The following is a 23,393-nucleotide window of genomic DNA, read 5'->3' as shown; positions in this document are numbered from 1 at the left end:
CTTTGTTTCCCATTCGGCATGCCTGTCTGATTCTCTTTTTGCCCGGCCGCTAGCCCCGACAAGGCCGAAGTGTGCTAATTAGAAAAGAAATGGTCCTAGTAATTATGTCAACTCTCATTAACGGGATGACAATGAGCAATATTATTTTTACGCAATGTTTTGTGTAGGGTACCCTGCTTCCAATGCTCATTAAATGGAAAACATGGCCTGGTAGCCGGGAAAGGACTCCCAGGTCGGGGCTCCGAACACGCCCACAGCCGGAGAGGTGCTGCATTTAGTGCACTGAGTCAGATGGAGATATTGCCCTGACTAGAAGTTGAACAGTCTCAAAGTTAACTGCGTTGGCTGCAAACTTAATCATTCAAAGGGATTTTAAAGAAAAGGCAATCATCTTCTCGTTTTAAAACTTTATTAAACAACTCCACAAACTCAAAAAAGAAAAATGCAAATCATGTTTAAAATAGAAATTAGAATAAATAGGGAACATTTAATCAAAGCAGATCTACAAGCTACAGCAAAATTCAGTAGGGAAGTAATAAATCATATGACGTTTCCATAAACTTAAAGGCATCTACCTAGGAGGACAACAGGTGCAGTGTGGGCAGAAGACCTCAGCTGTGGGAGTGGGCATTTTGCTCCCATCTATGGTTTGAGTGCAAAGTCTTTGAACTGTGTTGTGAAGGTCTGAACATGTTCAGAGCATATTGGTGAAGGTATATCAGATTCACCTTGCAGTCCCAAATTTCCTGTTGCTTGCAAAAACAAAACTAAACATGTCACTTCTTGGGCCTCTCCAAGATGTTCAGAAACTTGCCTCTGGTCATTTCCCTGGCTGGAAAACAAGAAGACACCACATCACATTTACTTAATTAAATCATTGTAAAGAAATTATTAGGGGAGACCGGGTATGGCTGTAACACTTTTTGCTTCAGCAATTATAACTCACTGAATTTTGGAGCTAGAGTTCTCAAACTTTTATAGAAAGTAGCCACCTTTGTTCTCTACTGACCAGGGTAGGTTGTAAGTTGTAACAATTAGACAAAAGAAGCAAAAATAGATGCCACACTATATGATGTTTTCAAAAACAGATAGAAATGAAATAAAAGAACAATGTTTCTCTCTCACTGTAACAGACGGTGTGTGTGTGACAATGTGTGTATATTCTTAATCAGAGTCACCGTCAGTGCTTGAAGTGGGCCGGTACTCACCGGTACGCAAAGCACTTCTATATTTTACTCTTTGGCATACCAAGACTTTGTCTTGCGCACTGGAATTTCTCACAAGCTGCCAGTACACTTCTCTGCCCTCTAAATGTTCGGCGGTGATGGAGTATGGAAAAGATTGAGTGCCGATACATACGCCAACATGTGAACAACATGAGAATGAATGCTGGTAACCCTGGAGTGCAGCAAAGGGCACTCAGTAAAATATTAAAATCAAGAAAGTCCCTAGTTGTATGTATAGCACTTTTTAAAGAAGTCTTACAACCCACCCCTCCCTGTGAACAAATGTTTAGCTAGCTGTTTTAGCATAGTGATTTGAAATTAGAAAGGAAAAAATATATCACATGTTGCCTAAGAAAATACATTTCAATCTAATATAAGTCTAACAATTTTATCTGCAAGAGTATAACTAGAGACTAAACAAAATACGGTCATGGTCTAAAGATTTACTTTTTGACCTCAAAATCAGTTTTTTCTTTATATACTCTGAATGTACCTGCTTCCAGACTTGATAACCACCATGCCTCTCTCGGGGAGGAAGTAGGAAAATACTGAAATGATCACTTAACTCCTATCGTATTTCTACTTGGTGGAACTGGTGCTGTTACAACCCTCCCAATGTTACAACCACACCCGGTCTCGCCTATTATTCTTGTAAGAGATCAAGACTCATACACCCTTCGAGCAATCTTTGATATGTTGGTAAAATCAGAAGAAAAAAAACAACCTCCCAGTCTTTACACAACAATTTGACTGCAGCTCAAACCACTTCAGACCCGTTGTTTAGTAATGCAAAGCATGTATTTAATATCTGCAGTGTCACACTGGGAGGTAATTTATACAAACATCTGCTCATTCAGGACATGGAAAACAACATTAAAATGGAGACTAGCTACCAAAGAGTCTTGTGATTTTCTTGATTGCTGTCTCAATGTAGTGAGGTACCGGTACTCAGACCTATGCATGCGTGAAAGTGTGTATGCAATTCACCAAGACGAGAGTGAATAGAAGCAAAATGTCTCCATTAACCTCGATGATGATTGACCTCTTATGATTATGGAATATGGCCATGTCTAAAATAAGTGAGAAATGACATATAAATATAATAAGAATATAAGAATAGGGGAAGCACTATTAAGGAAAAAGAGTAATATTAATTTTATCAGTAAAAAAAGACTAATATGTTATAACAATTGACCCTTTAGGCCAGTAGTTTCCAGCCATGTTTAATGGGATAGGAAATAAATCAATACATATTCTGCTACACAATTATATGTTTATATTTCAAATATCTTCTCCAGTCATTGCTATTTTGTTGAAATTCTGGGACTTTATTCATTCAAACTTGATTTAAAAAAAAATCAAATTAAACAATCTGAGAAGGGGAAATCACACAGGTTAATACATAAATGTATAGTACTGTATTAAAATGTATGATGACAAGTAGACATTTTTGTTTTGTTTGAAAGGTTTAAAAGATCGGGAACCAATACTTACACTAATAATAACCATTTTCTAGTATTCTGCCTCCTCTGAAAGTTGCTGCTGGAGGTTAGAGATACAGCTGACACTGTACCTACATGAGATGAGCCTAAATATCTTCTCGGATTTTCTATTACAATAAAATTCTACAATTTCCATACAGACTTTTCCCCCCTCAGTGACCATATCAATAAATGTAAATGTAAAAGAATGTACCAAAAATTATACTTAACTTATAGTTAAATAATTGACATTATGGTACTGAGTGCAGATATTTCCCAGCTCTGCTCATTTTCCCAAAAACCCTGTAGAGTTCCATTGACATCTGTGATGCAAGTAAAACACATTGTTAAAATCGTTAAAGGCCCTGCACATACCAAGATGTCTGTGTGTGTCAACTCTGATAGTCCTACAACAGAACTGTCCCCGCTGAAGGCCCTTTCTGGTCTTCTCTGGGACAGCAATCATTGCCGAGGTTTTTCTATCAAAGACAAACCCCTGTGTCTCAATGGAGACGTTAGTAACATTCCTGTGGCATCATCATAAACCCTGGAGAGGCACCATCTAGGTACAGTAATTACTCTTTGTTAAAGATGAGAAGAAGAACGGGGCTTTTGACTCCACTGCAGTTTTCATGAGCTGCAAAGATCACCTCAGCGACTCTATTCAGTTTCTAACTAACCTCACACAACATCACACAAATATATGACTACAGAGCAGCAGGACAGGGGGCTGATTTCAAATCTGCATTTAGCAGAAAGTCATCCCACCATCATGATGCCTGCAAGACGAATGTGATCAGGATCTCAGCTGGCCTACTATGCCTGTGTGCTGGTGTGAAGGGGCCCCGCCTTCCCTGCACACGGCGGCTAATGAAAAAGCCGGGCCAGTTGGTAATTTAGATGAGTTCCCCAGTGTGGAATGATTATGGTGCATCTGGGCGTGGGGGCCACGTCACCTTGAGGTGTCCCTCATTAGGTTAAAGATGATGCTAATTGGAATGGGATGGATTCATTTTGCACTTTGCTGTCGCTTCAAATCACCCTAAACAAAGTCATCAGAGGAGCCCTGGACATGCATAGGGTGCTTTAGATTGAAATGAAGCCATCAAAATTAAGCAAGGGAAAGCAATTACATTGGGATGACCCTAAAGCCGCAAGTGCGTTGATGTCACCTTCTTATTAGGAGCAGTTACACTAGGAATGGTGAAGGGTAGCCGTTAATATTACAGATTTTGAAGGTGCCATGCTTCTCTCTCTCTCGTTATCGCCTTCTCCATCTCTTGATGAGCCTGAACTGTAAAACAGATCAATGATGGCTGTGCCACTCCTCCAGAGACCCCTCGCCCCACTGAGCAACTCATTAATCACAGTGCTGTACAGCCTCCCACTGCTCAGATAGAAATATCATTGATATCATCACATTAAAGACCCAATTAAACATAAATCAGGGCTCAATTTATGATGTGTGGCTCTCTTTTTATAAAAAGAGTTGTGATTGGCATAGTGAAGGTGGGCTCTGTGTTTAAGTAAAGGTATACATAGTGGGACCACTGAGAGAACTACAATACGTCATAGTAAGAACATGCACATGTTTTGCTAATAACACTAACGATGGCTCCGTTTCTATACACCTGTTTTTTTCAGCATTTTTAATTTGTGCATAAAAATACCCGATTGGAAATATTAGCTAAGGTTGTGTGTTGATAAAAGCAAAACATGACAAAGGGCAGTGGAAACAAGATTTAGCAAATATCAAATGAAGACGTACACGAACTTAAATGTCCAAGTTTACGCTCCGCTGAAGAGTAGCGGCAAACGAAAACATCAGCAGCATTGCACCCTCATCTTCTGCAATGGTTTAATGGCACCCCGCTTGAGAATTACTGCCAACAACAGTATATCTAAATGCGACAAAGTCATTATAATTGCGGTGGTATCAAAATTATTATTATTATTATTATCTGTAAATCTGTTTCAAAAATGTGCACTACATTTGGTTGGAAACTTGGCTAGTGTGACAGTGAGCCAGAACCCTGAAGCTGAAGCAGCTAAATGGAATTCATTTATTTTATTATTATTATTACAGCTGCAACATGTCAAAATGTCTTTCATGAAAAGGGCCTATACTAACAGGTAGTAAAAATGTCCAAATGGAATTCTATAGGAAAAGTCTTGGGGAAAATGTGACAAATGGTTTTTCCAAATTCAATTAATTCTTTTTCTTTTTCTTTTTACTTTGCTGCACTAGCTGTCCAAGGAAGGTTAAAATCAAGGAAGGTTAAACTAGCTATGCTATACAGTCCTCTGTTTCATGTCTTCCTACAAGTTACTTTATTTTAACAAATGATTTATAAAGTTATCTTTGCCACACGTGAATGTACATTTTTGTATGATGTACGTAAACAGATGAGGTCAGATAGCCTCAAAGCACACGCCCAGACACTTACACTCTCACCTACACAAACACTCACAGGCTTTGTCATACAATGGGGGAGATCAATACTGATTAGGGGAACTTAGAGATTTGTTTAGTTGATTAGAAAGGTCAATTACTAATTTTGCACTAAGTTAATCAGCATCTTGTTAGGACTGCCATCCATACTAAATGACACCTTATGGATTCTGTGAGCCATCTCCTTGGCCTGTTGATTTGTTGCTATCTAATTATCATTTAGCCCAAAATGGTCTGAGATTCCGCCACAGTCTACCAGCAGTTTAGTAAACACGGCCCCATCAGCCTGCATATAATAATTTCACCCATGCTCTACAGGGCTTGACTGCAGTCCATTCTTATCTAAGCAATTTAAAATCATTCCCATCCATAAATCAACACAACATGTAGGTTATCATCAGAATGAGGACATGTTGGCAGAGAGGCCACCATGGAGCAGAAAACAGAGGTACCACCAGCTCCCACACCAGCCCAGTAATCCTCTGGCTGTAGATCTGGGGCTGATTATTGCTGCTTAGGTTGCAACAATGGAGATTAACCTATATCTGCAAACAGCTAAATATGCCCTCAGGCTATTTATAATGTCGCCTTTCTTGAAACAGCGAGGGCTAAAACTAAAAAGTAGGAAATTGTGTGGTGCAACCTAAAATGTTTCTGCAATTTTCTGTTCTGCACTGGCAGCAATCATTTTCATTTGGAAACTCCCAGGTGGCTGGAATGTAAATGCAGAGGAAACGCGGTGGTGTAACATCTTACTTTTCCCTCGTTTACGGTGAGTGATCTGGGTGTCATTGTCACAGATCACTCCCAACCCCCACAACGACTCCCCTGTGTATAAAATGAGAGTAATCATCACCCCCCCTGCCTGGCTGCCTCTCTAGATGGCACGCTCCTGCTGAGCCGCTGGACCCCTGTTTAGCTCCAAAGACAGATGACCACCTGGGTTAACTGGAGTCCCGGACCCCGGCCCTGACTGCCCCAATTCACTTTCATTAAGAGTTAAGGGGACTTACCTGAACCTCACTGCCCATCTCCTAGTGCTGCTCAGCTATTACAGCCTGTAAGCTTTATTTAATGGATTTAAAGTCCTCTTTCACCCCCCTCTTCTCCAGGGACAAGGGAGACACAGAGGAGGTCCACACAAACACACACGCAGAAGCACTTGGAGGCACACACATTCAGCCCACCCACCCCACCACATACACATGACGCTCATGTTTGTGTTCAAAATTCAATTACCCACTTATTGATACTTCACAGGGATATTTAAGATGCAGACACAAGCTGTGATTTCCCAGGGGAGCCACTGGTTCCTCTTTATGTCCCAACCGAGAGGGCCCACCCCTCCTCTCCTCTAATGCATTTTCGCCTGGCAGACACACACATTCACACACCAAAACAAACACATCTGCACCTCCCAACCCCTGCCCCAGCCTATGCCTGTTCAAGAGGTGTCCTTATTAATAGGCAATCAGTCAAAAATCATTCATTAAAAGCCTAAAAGGTTTTACACCCGCACTATGATTAGCTGGGAAAGAAAATCCAATGAATTCCTAATGCCTTTATGGAAATGAGGTGTCATTTCCGATCTGCTCAGGGAGGCGGCAGGCAGGCAGAAGTGAGTTGTGGTGTGTGAATGTGTCTGTGTGTGTGTGTGTGAGTGTTAAGCTCTGCCTGCCTCTGCTTTCACACAGCTCCGACACTGATCCTGCTTAAGATATGGACAGGCTCTATCAGATACCAGCGACCTGCTACACCAAGGATGGAGAAACTCATGTCCTCCTGGTACAAAATGTGTGTGGAACTGCTAAAGATTTTCCAACAATGGGAATCCATCAATATAGTAGCAGCAGTATTATGAAATAGCACTCCCAGTAATTAAAAAGGTATTACTATGGGGGCCAGTTTGAGAGCACCAACCATACAAGGGTACAAAAATACAAAACCTGGGCATCAAAATTAGATGCCCAGGTTTTATCATCTTTATATCTATTATATTTTTGCATCCTTGATCCTGGTTTCCTTACAGTCAGCTTCAAAGAGACGCACCCCAACACTGCCATTCATCGCAACTATGAGCCCACAGAGACACAGGGAAGAGGTGAAAAGACGAGCAAAGAGGAGTACTAGAGGAGAGAAAGAGGAGGAAGGCTGGCTGTGGCTGTGGGGAGGCATCCCCTGTTCCTCATTCAGCGGCTGTCAGCTCAGGTACTTCATAACCGCCCGCCCTGCGGTCAGCCCGCCTGATGGATTGATGGAGGCACATTAGCACCAGTGGGGCCCAGTGAATGCAATCATATTCAGCAGCGGCATGCTTCTAATAGGCTGGAGATTGATCCTAAGGGTGAGGAGGAGGTGGTGGTGGTGGTGGTGGTGGTGAATGCTGGGGCCCATTAGGAGCTGTCAGAGCAGGGCGACCTTCAGCCTCACCTTCACACAGGGGGATGCAACAGGGTTCAGCCCGAGTCTATGCGGGGTGGCGTCACGGCGCAGGAGAGGTGCTCTGTGGTGGTACATGAGAGACAACAGGTGGCAACAACACCCAGAACACACTGAGTGATGCTGTTTTCATGTTAACTAGATATCAAAGTTTTTTGTTATCACTGTGATATTACTTGCATGTAGGCTTTTCTTGGGATTAAGAGTTAAGTGACACATTTTTTCATGCGTTTGATTTTTTTAATATCTGGGTAAAAAGATTTGTTACCACTCTCAAGGTGGCAAAATCTAGTTTTTGAAAAGGTATATGCCTGTAGACAAAATTTTTGTAAGATTATCATTGCTGAGTGGCAGCTTTCTCATTGTTTTCAGTTTATGAAGCTACCCAACCACCACAACAAATTTTTTTAACAATGTGAACATCCTCTTCAGGCTTGACCTGGCCCCTATTTTAACAGAGGATTTTGTAAATATATTCCGAATTACCCTATAAGCACTTTATTAACGTCCTTGATTTGATTTTAAAGGGTACATTCATAGCTTCTATTCAACTCCCTGTTGTGAGTCTGTCAAAGACACAGTTCACTTAACCTTTTTTTTTACAACTGCCGCCTTAAGTGGTGGATAACAGACTTTACAACTTTGGCAACCAGTATCACAGACACAAAATCCAGTACTGACGACTGTGCTAACAAACATAGTCTACAGTAGAAACATTTCCTAATTAACAGCACGTAGTGTTAAATGGTATTCAGTTGCCTTGAGCCCACAAGTGTGATAGAGCACCATCACCAAATCCAGCAGTTGGGTGCTCCAGGCCCTCCAGCACATCCCAAAGGAGCACTCAGCTTTCAATTACCTCCAATAACAGCACTTATCAGAGTCCTCTGTGTTCCCCAGAGACTCAAGGCTTGATACTCGTACTCAGCGGCCCACGACAGGGGCATTCATCATGGGGTGGAGTAACAGCTGGGGCCCGCGGAAGAGGCACGCGTCAAGCCCCTCCGGGACTAGACCCGGGCCAGAGTCACACAGCTATTATTGGGGGTGGGAGGTATGTTACATCCCCCCTTCGCAACCATGTTAATACATATGTAAAAACATGAGTATACAGCAGTATGTGCACAGTGCACCACTTGGAAGCAAAAGCAGAAACTACAGCTAGTGCTGCTTAGGTGTATTCTAGGCGTAGGGGAATGGTGTTCTTGTAATAATGTTTGGTCCAGGTTCCATTTCTTATTGCAGGACGGTGGGCGAGTTTTCACTGCTTGATTGTGTTCTGCCCATTAACCAGCTTCCTCTTTAATGGTCCACATGTTGAAGGGGGAGGGGCAGTAAATCCTGTCCCCTGCCCTCGCTCTGCTGTGCCTCTGTGGAGGCTCGTTTACGGGTACTGAAGAGTGCACAAACATGATGAAAAAGTAGCTGAGATTTACAAGGCCTCCCCTGACAGCCAGGAAAAGGAGAAAATTAAACCAGAGAGCATTAAACAGGCACCCATTACAGGGCTGCTCCGACACCAATAATAACCATCGTTGTGTCCCGTCATCCCGAGGTACATGACATGACTGCAAAGCTTGCAGGCCTGCACCTGTGTCGGCTAACAGCTTTATGCCAAGCAGATTACACGCTTCTCCGGGTTTAGAGAAGTCATGGAGATTAGACACTTTTTCAACAAAATGAATTTGCGACTTGTGGCCCATGCAAATACAATACACGCTCCACAATCGATAGCCTATTAATGCGCGATTACACTTATCTAGGCTTTTGTGATTCCTGTAGTAAGTATATTTGGATATATGTGCATTATAGCATTGCGGCAAAAACTTCAGTCACTCTGGATTCAACTCACTTCCCTACAATCTGATGATCTCTTTAGATAATTAAAAAGTTTCCCCTTATGAAACTCTTAAATTTCATCAAAGCCTTTCCATATTAATTTGATACATAAGTACAGCACGTCTTTATGGAGTTTTACTAAACAGTACACTCATTACAAGCCATTACAAGCAGACCGCAAAGCAACATTTCAACTGCTCTTTCAACTAAATGTCTGCATCAGATCACATGCCCCCCCCCCCCCCCCCCCCCCATCTATAAGCACATGTTGGCTGAATTTAACTGCATTTATTTATACATTCCACCCCAGTAAGGAAGGGGGCTACACCACAGTTCTTCATTGCTTGTGTGCTTTTTGTGCTGAAAATAATTCTGTAAATACCCATTTTTCTCTTAGGAAAATATGAGCACTTAGCTACATCTCTCTAATCCACACTCCATAAGGATTATGACAATGGAGGCAGTGGGGAATGGATTAAAAACTAGGTTTTGCATCCATCAAATGCTTGAGCACTTTTTGTATGGGCTCTGGTGTGCCCTTGTTTCTTACCTTTTCCAATTCAACAATATTGACCTAAATCCATTATTTGACTTAAATTAAGAGCTCAAAGTGACTTTGACAATGTAGAGTTGATTTTAAATGGCAAAGTTTCAGTTTCTACATTATCCATTCTGTCTTCAGATGAAAAGATACATGCCTATGTGCAGTCGCAGCCTGTTTGGGCTTCGAATGTGAAAGCACACAATGATGCTGATCACAATGATGTCAATTTATATATTTATATATATACAATATTCTCTCCCGCTGCACTACGTCTGCACAACACAAACCCTGAGTAATGAACATGTAAATAACTTCCACATTGTCTCTCTCTGCACATCGTTGTATTATTCTCTATTCTTTTATTTTTTTATTATTCTTTTATAACTTGCCTTTGTTTATTCCATATTTATATATTTATTTATGTCAACTGTATGTTTGTCTACGTGTAGCACCTTATCGCCAAAGCAAATTCCTTGCAAGTGTAAAAAACTACTTTGCAATAAAACTCTTTCTGATTCTTATTCTGTTAAATCTACTGACTCAATACAAAAAGGCTATGAGCACCATCTAGTGGTAACATGTGACTAACTAGGCGGCTGGTGATTAACCTCAAATCATGTGTTTTGCACCAGTTATCTGGGCATTTGCCAACGTGTCACAAGTGTTTTAGCAGAAAAGGCAACAAACCAAAACATGTTAACATCAAGCCAGCTTTTTAAAATTGGACAAACAGCTGTACAAATACACTGCACATTGTATGGTTTGTATAGTTCATGTACTTACACTCCTCTAAGCCCAGCTGGTAAGCGAGGTTCTGAAGTCCTTTGACCTTCTCCATCAAGTTGGCTGTGGTCAGACTACCCAGTTCTACAGGACCCATAATGAAAACTCTTAGCTAAATGTAGTAAGTCTCAGCAAAATGTTATCCCATTTGACAGGTGTATATGTTAAAGATTATTTCTGTCCACAACCTTCAGATGCACTGAAAATGTTACAACACTTACCCTTCAACATTTCAATGTCCTCATTCTCTAGTTCAGCCATCCACTTGGGCGGCGAATTAGTGATGGGCTGTGATGTAAGACATAACAAAGTAGACATCTCGTGAAATATTTATAGATCAGGCCTATATCACAGTATGTCATTGTCAAGGCTATTTAATTATGTAGTTTGTAAATCACCCAGCGATTCCTACTCACATTTTTACAAGATGCAGCAAATTCTGCAACTCCGGGCACTGTATGAGAGATTACAGGATAATCAAGATCACAATCCCATAGTAAGTAATTACACAAGAGCAGGGGTAATGTATAACTTACACTGCTCTGGCCACAGGTCTGGTGACGCTCTGTCCAACTTCTCAAAACTCAGCAAAGAGGACTCAAAATCATCACCTGTCACGGCACAAAAAGTATTTTTCTATGGGGAATGCATAAATTGCATATTTGTAAATAATGCAATGACAGAGTTAATAAAAAAAGTGCAAGCAAAGACAAATACTGGTGGTGGTTTAATCCAAAGTAATGGTGTATATATTTTGTTGCATGTATATCTCAGAACAACAAAAGTCTCAAAATGTGACTACTATAAGGCTGCAACTAACGATTATTTTCATTATCGATTTGCCTGACGATTATTTTCTCAATTAATCGATTAGTTGTTAGGTCAAGAAAAAAATCTGTGTTGCCCAAAGCCCAAGATGACGATCTCAAATGTCTTCTTTTGTCCACAACCCAAAGATATTCAGTTTAGGGTCATGGAGGAGCAAAGAAACCAGAAAATATTCATATTTGAGGAGATGAAATCAGAGAATTTGGACATTTTTTTCTTTAAAAAAGGACTCAAAGCAATTAATCGATCATCAAAAGAGTTGGCAATTAATTTAATAGTTGACTAATCGATTAATCAGTGCAGCTCTAGACTACTAGGGTTAAAGCAATATAGCTGGCCTTTGATTTCATGCTGCAAACAGGCCAAGCACTGTCTTTAACCTCTGGTCCAAGAGGTTAAAGACTGGTTTTGAAACAATAAATCCTGTAGTACCTTTTTATAAAGAATGTTTTATCTAGTCATTAGAATGTTACCACTCTATTATTCATTTCTTCATCAAAACAGTTTGACATGTTGCTTCTCTCTCCTGTGAGGGACCTGGTGCAAGTCTATAATAAACAAGATCTAAATGTTTCAGTTATGCACCCAAATAGAAAACAGACAAGGTGTAAAAGAATCCATTAATAGTACAGTGAAGAAAAAAAGTTACTGTAGAGCAGCAGCCTTTAATGAAGAAAACATTCAGGAGTTGTTGTAAAGTGCACAGATTATAATATCAAGATAAAATGTTTGTGTTTAATCTGACATGAAAATTGCCCCCGTTCTAATGCAACTTTCATGCAACACAACATTTTGGTTGTCATGTAACGTTACTCTATGTTATATAAACACAACTTAGCGACATTATATGGTAGCAGGTAGAAATGCATATACAAAACGTATGATTTGAAATATAAATGAAAAGGCCATCATCGTGGAAGACAGAATTTGCGTTATATGTTCACATAAATACTTTGTAAAATGTAAACTTGATAATGTGTCTATGTCATATATATATTTAATATAATTCGCTTAGTCACAATGGTTAGACAACTGCAGTTTAACAAGAGCATGGGGGCAACTCGGTTTAATGTCATAATACAGTAACTTGACATTAACGTTGTGTGCAATCAAATCGACTACCGAAAGTAAAATCCATAACTGATCACGATGTTGTCAAACAAAACACTAACTGTTACACATAATATAATAGAGGTTATTTAGCCTAAATATATTACAGCAGCAAGCTTCCTAATATAGCTATGTTTATAGCTAGCTTCACCCACAGTTTCAGCTGTTTGATGGGTTGAAGCTTGCTCTCTAACGTTAACATTACTGTGTTTCCCTGTCCACACAGGGTAGACACAACACTGGGCAAAACATCTCCAAACAGTAAAAATACAGCGCTAACATGTGTATCCGGTCACCTCTGGTTGTTCGTCTGAGACAGCATACCACTCGCTAACGATTTAACGCCCTTAAACGTGTTAAATTTACAATTTATACACAGCATAGCACGGTAAGGAATTAGAATTTACCTCCATTTGGAGACGCCATCTTCAGAATAAACACGTGATAAACGGCAACCAATGACAGCAGCCGTGCTCGGAGTTGACGCGTAGCGGTGTACTGCACAAACCCGCCACCAGGCGACGCACTGGTTCATTTTCAGAGCAGCTTAAGGTGAAGCCAGATGTATAAAAATACATTATGTACATTAACATTCACAACATTACCGCCTCCTTTGGCTACATGAATGTGTTAATATTGCTGCATGTCAAGCAATTCTTTATAGTTTAGTTTTCACATTTTTAGCCATTGAAGTACATCATTCCCTGTTTATAAATAATGAAGCAGTCTCTGACAGGATCAGACTGTAAGGAGTTATTTACACTCCATGGTGACTTATTAAAAGTGACTGAAAGTAGTGTGTTCTGCACTTCCGGCAGTAGTAGTGAACAATACCATTAATTGTGAACAACTGACACTGAAAAATCCAAATTCCCAATGGAAGTTATCACATTTTAGTTAGGCCTAGTTAAGTTTCATAGTATTAATCTCACTTCCATCATCACACATAAACTAACAGAACACTCCCTGATCAGAGATAACAATCAGAATGTGCCTTTTTTATGTGTTTTTTTTCATTACTGTATTGTCATGTCCTATTTACTTCTGTTTTGTTGTCCTACATTGTTATACTATACCTGTCTTATGACGTTTGGCTGTAGATATCTCTTCGTATCTTGGCCAGAAGACTCTTGAAAAAAAGATGTTTACTCTCAATAAGGTTCTCCTGGTTAAATAATAAAAAATAATAACACATATCTCATGCAAGTGTGCAGTACATATTTATGTATATATATGAAGCAGTTTCTGGTTTAAGCTAAATTTATGGTCTAATGTATTGATGACATTAACAAAAGTAAGCACATACTACAAGAATATCTTCGTTTATTGGTCATTCTGAAATGTACATGACACTTAAGAGTCAGTAGTCTAATTATAATAATAATAAAACAGAAGCCAGTACTGAACAGCACTAATACAAAAATACTGGACAATAAGATTATGACAATCGCAAACAAAAATACAGTCTCTGATAACTATGTAACAAAAAGTGTTTTCTTTAAAACTGACAAATGGAAATGCAGCATTTGAACTTTTCGGATTTACTTTCACTAGTTCCTTTCAGGCACTTTAGCTTATTATTGTGACAGACAGTATACACATATATAGCATGTAAGATGAGTTAAGGCAGCTTGGTAGCGATGAGTGTTCAGATCAAATACTCCCACAGCACACTGGCTTTCATATTGCACTAACACAGGTCTGTCTTATAGAGCATCCTTTTCACATTATAGACTACAATACTTGGAAATGATGAGACATATAAATACCCAGAAATGTAGAGATTCTATAGTAGCGTGCAGTCAGTACTTATGAAAATTACCTTTTTGTGTAAACCCTATAAGAGCATATCCGTGAGACACACGATTGATTAAAGTCCCTCATATTCACCACAGTTGTTATACATCACAATATTAGTGTCTTCTTTGTGCAAAGCTGACTAGAACTCCCAGGAGTCCAACCACTTCCGGCCAGCCATGGCGCTGCCTGGCTCGTGTGCCAGAGGACCCGTCATGCCATAGGAGAGTGGATGGAACAGGTAGAAACTGACAGACAGAGAATGGATTACAGTGATTTGTATACACAGTAAAACAAGTGCTTTTGAACTGCTCTCAGGTAATATAAAATCCCAACAGTAAAGTTTTAAATTACATTTTGAAAACTCAGTATCAGTCAACCAGGGAGAAATCCACTACAAGTGAATAAGATACCACTTTCTCCTGTGACTCTTTGCCTCAAATGACCACATTGCAACAGACAAGCTGGTTTAAGCGATATGACTGTTCGACACTTTGGGAAATATGTATTCGCCTTCTTTCCAAGAGCTAGATGAGAAGATTGAGACCACTCTCGTGTTTGTTCATTAAATGTAAAAATGTCAAACCATTACTTTAATTTCACTTATTTTCTCTTCATCTACAAGTCAGATAGAAGCAAGTGTGCAAATGATTTTTTGTATTTTGAATTCAATTCAAGACCTTTATTTGTCCCTGAGGGGTTATTAGTTTTGCCGCAGTAGCAAAGAACGTGACATACAGTACATGACAACAATGAAGACAACATCGATTAAAAATACAGGGTCAGGCATATGGGTAAATAAATACCAGAACATAAAAAAAAAATTAAGTTTAAGTGTGCCTTATGTGCAGACGTTACCTATTCTTTACAGAGTTAAGCAGAGAGATAGCAGAGGGTATGAAGGAGAATTTATATCTGTTTGTTATGGCTTATGGTGGACTGAAACGGGAACCAGAAGGCAGCATCTTAAATTCTGCATGCAGGGGGTGAAAACTATCAGACATGAAAGATTCTGCCTTTTCAAGCACAGGTTTGATGTATAGTTCAGTTAGTTTTACCTGCTCAATCCCGATGAATTTGCTGCTAACTTTATTTACCATTGCTAATGTGTTTTTACGTTTTAGACTAAGAGAAGCATACCAGCAAATACATGAAAAAGTAAAAACAGACTCAATAAAACATTTATAAAACAATCTCATCAGGGATCTGTCCACTTGAAACTTCGCTAACTTTCTCAAACAGAAGAGACGTTGCTGACTGTTCTTACTCAGCATGTCTGTGTTTTGTTCAAAGGTCAACTTGTTATCAATGATGATTCCCAGATACTTGTACGACTCAACAATTTCAACCACTTTTTCATTTATAATTGTCTTTTTCAGGAGTTGGATGGTGATGTCTAAAATCAATGCACGTGTCCTTCGTCTTTGTAACATTTAAATCTAAAAAGGCTTCTTTGCACCAGTTTAAAAAATAAGGCAATACAGATGGTTCAGTGGTGTCCATTAAATTTACTATGACATTTACAATGTAATTATTCCCCCTTTTGGGAGTCACACTCTGATTAAATACTGTTTGACAGTGTATGAATGAACCACAATAACGTTTTCTTTTACAGTAATTCTCACCTGTAAAGAACACTAAAGAGAAGTGCCATCTGCCCGATTCGCTGCAGCCAGTCACAGTAAGGCGGGCGGAGTAGCAGGTCAGCGTTTTTCAACAGAATGTCTAATGTAATTCCTGTGAGAAAAAAACCCAAAAAGCTTTAACCAGAACTTCCTTGATGGAACCCATGGATGTACAGTAACTATCACTGGGTTACTTGATAACTTGATAATTCTCAGGCAAGTTCTGGAGATTAAAAGGGAATGGAAAGGATTCACAGAGATAATAACATCCTCAATAATTATATAATCACACTGAATCTAAAAATATGTGTATGTCTATGTGTTATTAGGGTTATGCAAATCTCAGCAATCGTCCACAAATACTTTAGTTGCCTTTAAATGCATGCAGTATCTTTGCCTCACATCTCCCCACCCAAAACCCCTTTCCACTCTCCCTGTTAGATTGAAAACATGTGGACTATGTAATATAAGTAGCCAAATGCAGTGGAATGTGGTACCTGTTAGCATGCTGCTGAAGAGCATTGCAGGGAAGTAGTGGTGGTAGTACAGGATACGGCTCATAGTATAGAAAGGTGCATAGTGCAGCAGCCAACCGAGGAGCAGCAGTCCTCCTTCTCTCATAAGCATATGAGAATGGTCTGAAAGACAGAGTGGAGTGCAGAACATTTATTTGATGTTTCAATCATCTTTATTTCCTGCTGCTGCAAGCAAAATCAGTGGCGCAAAACATTTGTAGTCATACCTGTTCTTTTTTGGCACAATGAGAAACCTCTTTTGAGGGCTACAGACGCCACCGCCACCATGATAAGATACAATCCCAAACTGGCCAGGTTCATCCACCAGACTACCTGAGAAAGAGCATTTAATCATGAGCGCATTAATGGTCCTTGGTCAGACAAGAGCGGCAACAGGAAAAATGAAGTAGGGATGCACCGAAATGAAAATCCTTGGCTGAAGACGAAACCAAATTTAATGAAAAAATGTGCAGAATACCGAACAAGTACATTCACACCTTTTCCATTTATTTTGTCTTTTTGAGTCAAAATTTGCTTTTTATTCAGTGTTTCCCACAGAATTTGGAGGGACTATGGTGGGTGGGTCTGAGGCCCAAAAGGGTCCAGGAAAGTAAATTACATGTGTCTACTTACTTTTAATGTACACATGAAGTAATATGTTTTATACTTTCTGTGAATATAATCCAATTAATCTTATTTCCATCCTGTATAGACACCCTTTTTTGAAAAATGGACGTTGTCACATGTGTATCCTCCCACTAAATTCTTCAATTCCGACCCAATTTGATAAATAATGTTTTATGTGTTTCTCGTATCGTGTACCATGAAGATTTCACAGCCTCTCAGGTAGGACTTTCATATTGCAACACTTGTCTTTGTAAAGAGAGAAAATGACAGGATAAAGACGCTACCCTGCCTGTCAAAGCGGGTTAGACCATTTGTTGCCTTTTCTAAGAAGTCAGCCCCAGATGGAGTGGGGCTGTTTTAGGAGAAAATTCAGCAGAACAATGTCTGCAAGCGATTTTTGCCTCTTTCTCGGACACTTTAAAATGCTTCCACACTGCCGACATGTCAAGGTGATTGTTTGGTAAAATGCGTTCGGTATTTTGACTTATTAGGCCAAACACCGAAAGTGCTTTGTTTTTGTTGCAATTTTCGGCCGATTAATTTCATTGACCAAACATTTCGTGCATCTCTAAAATGAAGCAAGCCTAAAGCAGACTTACAGGGTTCCCCAGCAGGTAAACACGATACTCTGTGTCATTCACTCCAGAAAACCTCAATCCCTTTATAACAAAAAGAAACCAAGCACATATGTAGTTAAAAGTAGTAATGCATTTAATTTAACAAAACTTTATATTGTAGATCATTCAATGCACCTGATAGTTGATGGGCCAATGCCAGGGTTTTGAGTTCATCTCATTGTCTTTGGGTTTCAAGCCGCTGTTACCCTAAAAGAAATCGTTTATGTCAATAAATGACTTCTGATAAAACACCAACTTCTTAGCACAGATGGATTAACATATTTTCTCACGGTTTCTTACTCTTATCATAACAATGTGGGACTCCAGTAAAATCTCCAGAAAATGGGGCTTCAGCACAGACAAACTAATGTTGGGCACTGCCAGAAAATACAAAGAGGTATTGGTTAGTGTTTGACATGATGAAGCACAGACAAAGACGTGGAAAGGACTGTATTTAACGCACATTTGGGGTTTATGTGATCTTCGATGTTCCACTGAGAGCTTGGAGTCTCCTTCAGGTAGGGACTACAGGTCACCTCCACCTGTTCCCAGCCCCTGAATAGAAACAAAACACACACTTTTTGACTGTCCGTACTCATAGTGACTATTCAGTAGAAACGGAGGTTGAGTCAAAGCGGAGAAGACGAGTTTTACCACTTTGGGAGAGTCTTGCCAGACGAGTAAAGCACACAACCGGTAGCTCTGTGCAGAAAGCGGACTTTGCTGCGCAGCACTTTCACCAGGTCACCCTTCCGACCTCCGCACACCTCCACCTGCCACAGGTCATTGGTGTCACCTGTACCATTCTAAGAAGAACATGTGTTTTAAGCTTGGGGACATACAAATACATAATTATTAATGCTGAATAAGGAATGTTATGGGCCTACTCACAATGCCATAGCCTGTAACCTGGAAGTGTTTCTTGGTCATGGGGGCCTCATGGAGGTGACTGTGTAGGTTACGGGTTGTTCTAAAAGGACCAGAAAAGATTGCCATTATTGAAGCAACATGCACATCATCATTATAAATAATATGTTTATCATTTCATTGCTTTGTGGAGCCACGATACTTACTCTTTGTGCTCCAGCCGAATGATGTCACCATGACGAACCAGATCAGACTTCCCAGATTTAGCTTAACAGACATAAAAAAATATAGGTTAACATTCAGAGGTTCATCCATTACTTCTTTATGACTGCCATAAAATGAAATGAATGCCATATGTATTTCTGAAACCCAGTCTTCTCACATTCATTATCACCCTGTCTGTGAACAAGCCACAAGTTGTTGTAGTCTTTGTGGAGATAGGCTGTCACCTGTAAGGAAATAGCAGAGAAAACTGTTTATTTACAATAAATAAAATCATCACACATATTGTTCGCATATTTAATTATGTTTGAAAAGGTTTCACACTTGAGCCTGTAGCCTGACCTGCTGCTGCCTTGCTCCTGCTCCCTCTGGGTATAGGTGCCAGTGAGAGTGCAAATAGCCTCCAGCAATACGAAGGTTTTTTACTGTAACGGTGGAGCCGTATGCCAGGTCTGCATCAGAAGAACAACATTAAAGTGCAAGAAACAATTACATTTAATGAAAAATGTTTACATTTTGAAACGTCCTTCAAACGCTAGCCAACTACAGAACCCTGCATAAAAAAGCACTATGAACTTTATTAGTAAAGACCCCAATATGTTACTTTGTGAAGACAGTAAAATGTAAGCAAACGTTTCAGACCATCTGGCTGTCATCAATAATCTAAAGGAATGCCTACATTTCTCTTTGACCTCCTTTTCCATTTCCTTACTAGTGTTTTAGTAAATACAGCTGCAGCGTCATGTGGTTTTATTCACACGTGTTTGGGACTCACACTCAGGCATTGATGCATTGTGTAGATTGTTCCCGATTAGACGGGACTGAAAGGCGGAACTGAAGAAACCGTCACCCGGTCCACTGGTGAAAGAAAACAATCATGATTACCCAAACAATGCAGCAGATGTCATCATGCAGTATCGTGTGAGGTAAGCAGTAATCACTCAGACCCACCTTTTGTTCAACACAACAAAGTGGACGGCAAATATTGTTACATAGAGGAAGAGCGGAAGCAGGATGAGTCCAACAACCCGAGCCAGGAAGTGTTTTGCAAATTCCACCTGGAGCAAGAAAATAAGACAAGAGCTAAACAGTCAAGCCTCTGGCATTACTCATCAAAACTATCAAGTTACTAGTGCCATTAGAAACACACTGCCTGTTACCAGTGAAAGGCTCAGGTCTCCCAAAAGTCTCCAGAGGTCCCAGACCGTGTTCAGTCCCACCAGCAGGATGACAAACAGACCCACAAACTTTACGCCCAATGCCCCAGCAAGGTTTACACCAGTCAGTACCAGCCACAGCCACCAGGAGGCAGAAAAAGGCCTGAAAACAACAGCAAGCAACAATCAATCACACCTGTTTCACTGCTTACAAAGTTAGAAAAATTACTGTATTTATGTACCACCCATGAAACATTATGAGCAAGCAAGATTTGTTCCTCTTGTAAGGCAGACTGGTATTGCTTCAGAACTGTAACTAAATGTTTTATCATACTGATTAAATTACCTCCCCACCCCCTCAAGCAATCAGTTAATCATTTGGTCAACAAAATCTCCCACATAAAGACAGATGTCCATCACAACACACCAGATCTACTTCAGCAGTAATCAACATAGAACGGTGTGAAATAGGAAATAAGGAAGTCATCACATATGAGAAGCTACAACCAGTCACTCCACATCACATCACTCATTGATGATTAACTTGATTATCAAATGATTATCAAAATAGTCACCCATTAGCTAATAGATCCACCACTACATTGCATAAGACAAGATAGAAAAAAAAACTAGTGGTGTTCTACCTGTATCTCTGTTGGCTGAACTTGACCATGCTCAGCACCGCTGCCATGATGAAGAACATGAGTATAGGGTCCAACAGGATGTACTGGGAAATGGTGATACAGCCAGTGTCTGTCAGGCGAGTGAAATTACGCGCAAATTCATTCTCCTTATTGCAGCATAATAAAAGCATGCTGCAAGACCTTTCAAAACACTGAATGATATGAAATTTAAATAGTTGTTCTTATTCATTTAGGTTTCTGTTAGCAAGATCAGCAAAAGAGACCTTAAAAGAAATTAAAACAATGGCCAATATGGAAAATGACTTAACGTCACATTTCTAGTCCCAAAATGTTATGTGCAGGTTCCATCCAGAGCTACACCATGTGTCTTTTATTTTTTAAAGAACAAGGACATTGAAAGGTTGAGTACTTAGTGTATTGCAACTTCAACATGCTTCTGAGTCACGCAACCCCTTAAAAACACTTACAGTAGATGAGTACTTACCAAATATGAGCAGGGTTGCAGTGATGAGAGCAGCTGTGGGGGACTGAGACAACTCTAGCACTATGAGGTAGGCAAAGATTGGGAGAAAGGAGCCCAACACAGCACAAAACTGTAGGGCAAGAGGCAGGACAGAGACATCAACAGCCTTAATATGTTGTCCTTGTTAAACGTTGTGACAAGAACATATAAATGCATTGTTAATCAATTTAAAAAATTGGGATACCCCTCTCATCCCCCAGTAGTTGTGGTGTTCATATTTATCTCCTGGCTTTATGAAAGGAAAGGTGCCATCATAACCTGTCATGTAACCGGCAAGTCCTATCAGCATCTGCAACAGAACACAAGAAGATCAATGCTGATCCTAGAGATGTTTCTCTTAGGACACATGAACCTACAGGGAGGAGATAATCTGCCATCTCACTTTTCCAAGAGGAGGATGGACATCGAAAAAGAAGGTCCTGTTGATGTAGTAGCTTCCCATCTTTCCAAAGTGTGTCTCATCCCAGCTGAAACACCATAAGAAGGTCATCATGTAAAAATGCCATGCAGAAAAATCTACATGCAGAGGACTTTTACTCACCACACATGAGGGGGCTCTGTTATCTTGTAGAGGCGTGTAGAGAAAGACAGCCCCACCACCAGCATCAGCAACACTATGCTTTGGGGCTTACTACTGAAATTTCCTCTGCCTGAAAACTGAGCAGACGCTCCATTTGAGGACTGGGTGTCATCTTCTGACAAGTGTCCTGCAGTTTGACTGCTTCTGTTCTTTGGCAAAGGAAATATTTTCCTGTTTCGTAGTGATGAAGCGTTCCCTATTTTGTTCCACTGTGTGTTGCATTCATTTGCCATTAGGAAATAAAAACTGTAGTGGAAATGGCCAGACTCCCTGGCAAGCGAGGTAAGCCTAATATTTTGGTGACACTAACGTTAACGTTACCTAATCATATAATAAAAACAGCTAGTTAATCAGTGATGTCTAGATGACGTGAAGCTGTGCTGTCTAGGATAAATAACTACATTTAGCAAAGATATTAACAAGATTTAATACTAGCCCATCAGGTAACAGTTCTCAATATAGTCTGTCAAACCGGGCGACACTGACAGTGAATGTCACACCTTTCCTACTCAATAAATTGTCAGACATAATATTTGTCAATGTCGCCAAGCTATGAAAAACATTTTCCTCGATAACGTACTTATCCTAGCTTGCTACTTTCTAACCAAGTATCCACTCGTCAAATGGCAACATCAGTAACAGCTAGCAGAATGCTAACACTCTCTATCGCCTCAAATCACCGTTTTATTATTAAAATAGTTACATTAGCAACACAGCGAGAGCACGAGAGGTTGTTGCCAGGGGGGTAAGCCAGAGATCGGACAGTGAAGCCGACCAAAGCCTGCATGGAGGGAGAAACACGTACGAAGCGAGGATGTTTCTGGGAGGTGAATGCCATTGTAATATTTATGTGGGCATTTTGTTGAAAAGTAAACACAATTTCCCAGAATCCTTCTGGAATATCTCCTCGTTCGCCGGTTAACCAATGGGAAAAACTTATGAAAAAGCGGGAATCTGTTGGCCAGTAGAGGGAGATATAGTGTAATAAATAATTTCATTGTTCTTTTCTTTTTCTTTCTTCTTAAAAAAAAAAAAAAACGCTGTAAGATTAATACAACGGGTATTTCCGGTCCCCAGTTCTGACTTATTCATAGTCTAGATTCTGGAGAATTAAAGTGCAGTTGCTCACCTACCATAGGTTAGTTCAATTTTGAGGTACCCATAAGTACTCTCGTTTTCTTCCACGTAATACTTGCACTTCACTACGATTCAGAGGAAAATATTGCACTCTTTACTGCACTACATTTATTTGGCTCTTTCCAGATTAATATTGTACACAAAAAATAATAAGCTTTCATAAAATGTTGCATTGTGATATATTAAACTATCCAAAAGTATAATTAGCTCCCTCTTGACCTGCTGCAACATAATAATGCTGTTTACCTGCTAGTCTATCAAAATAATGCTTTAAAAAATCAAATAACAGTGCTCTTTACTAATTGAACACCCTGAAAAGGGTACTTTAAGCATAATAAATACTTATGAGAGCTTAATGTACATTTGGAGATAACTATTAC

The 23,393-nt window shown here is 39.9% G+C and overlaps 2 protein-coding genes across 4 annotated transcripts; both read right to left on the bottom strand.

Moving 5' to 3' along the window:
* Positions 1–392: 392 nt before the first annotated feature.
* On the bottom strand, positions 393–13,154 carry lin52 (lin-52 DREAM MuvB core complex component). 3 transcript variants are annotated; one of them, XR_006827236.1, is made up of 7 exons: positions 13,110–13,152; positions 11,301–11,375; positions 11,181–11,218; positions 10,986–11,052; positions 10,765–10,848; positions 7,590–7,662; positions 393–832 (listed from the first exon to the last, which is right to left on the bottom strand). XR_006827236.1 is itself a non-coding variant. In XM_046063462.1 (7 exons), the coding sequence occupies exons 1-6, from the start codon at positions 13,126–13,128 to the stop codon at positions 2,945–2,947; spliced, it is 369 nt and encodes a 122-aa protein (XP_045919418.1). In that variant the 5' UTR covers positions 13,129–13,154; the 3' UTR covers positions 393–832; positions 2,938–2,944. The 3 variants fall into 3 exon arrangements, 2 of the variants coding, with proteins under 2 accessions (XP_045919418.1, XP_045919419.1); XM_046063462.1 differs by lacking the exon at positions 7,590–7,662 and adding an exon at positions 2,938–3,030 and having other exon boundaries at positions 13,110–13,154; XM_046063463.1 differs by lacking the exon at positions 7,590–7,662 and having other exon boundaries at positions 13,110–13,144.
* Positions 13,155–14,008: 854 nt separating this feature from the next.
* On the bottom strand, positions 14,009–22,735 carry pomt2 (protein-O-mannosyltransferase 2). Its single transcript, XM_046063434.1, has 21 exons — positions 21,838–22,735; positions 21,679–21,763; positions 21,481–21,585; positions 21,258–21,366; positions 20,774–20,882; positions 20,133–20,292; positions 19,924–20,030; positions 19,748–19,830; positions 19,315–19,424; positions 19,133–19,199; positions 18,957–19,017; positions 18,775–18,853; positions 18,538–18,689; positions 18,347–18,438; positions 18,184–18,260; positions 18,019–18,090; positions 17,866–17,925; positions 16,867–16,972; positions 16,622–16,762; positions 16,125–16,236; positions 14,009–14,747 (listed from the first exon to the last, which is right to left on the bottom strand). Exons 1-21 carry the CDS (start codon positions 22,107–22,109, stop codon positions 14,642–14,644), a joined length of 2,265 nt encoding a protein of 754 aa, XP_045919390.1. The 5' UTR covers positions 22,110–22,735; the 3' UTR covers positions 14,009–14,641.
* Positions 22,736–23,393: the final 658 nt, after the last annotated feature.

This window comes from Micropterus dolomieu, linkage group LG11 (assembly GCF_021292245.1).
Source record: "Micropterus dolomieu isolate WLL.071019.BEF.003 ecotype Adirondacks linkage group LG11, ASM2129224v1, whole genome shotgun sequence".
NCBI lineage: Eukaryota > Metazoa > Chordata > Actinopteri > Centrarchiformes > Centrarchidae > Micropterus > Micropterus dolomieu.
Note: the sequence above shows the minus strand (reverse complement) of the source record. Positions and strands in the feature narration are given on the sequence as shown.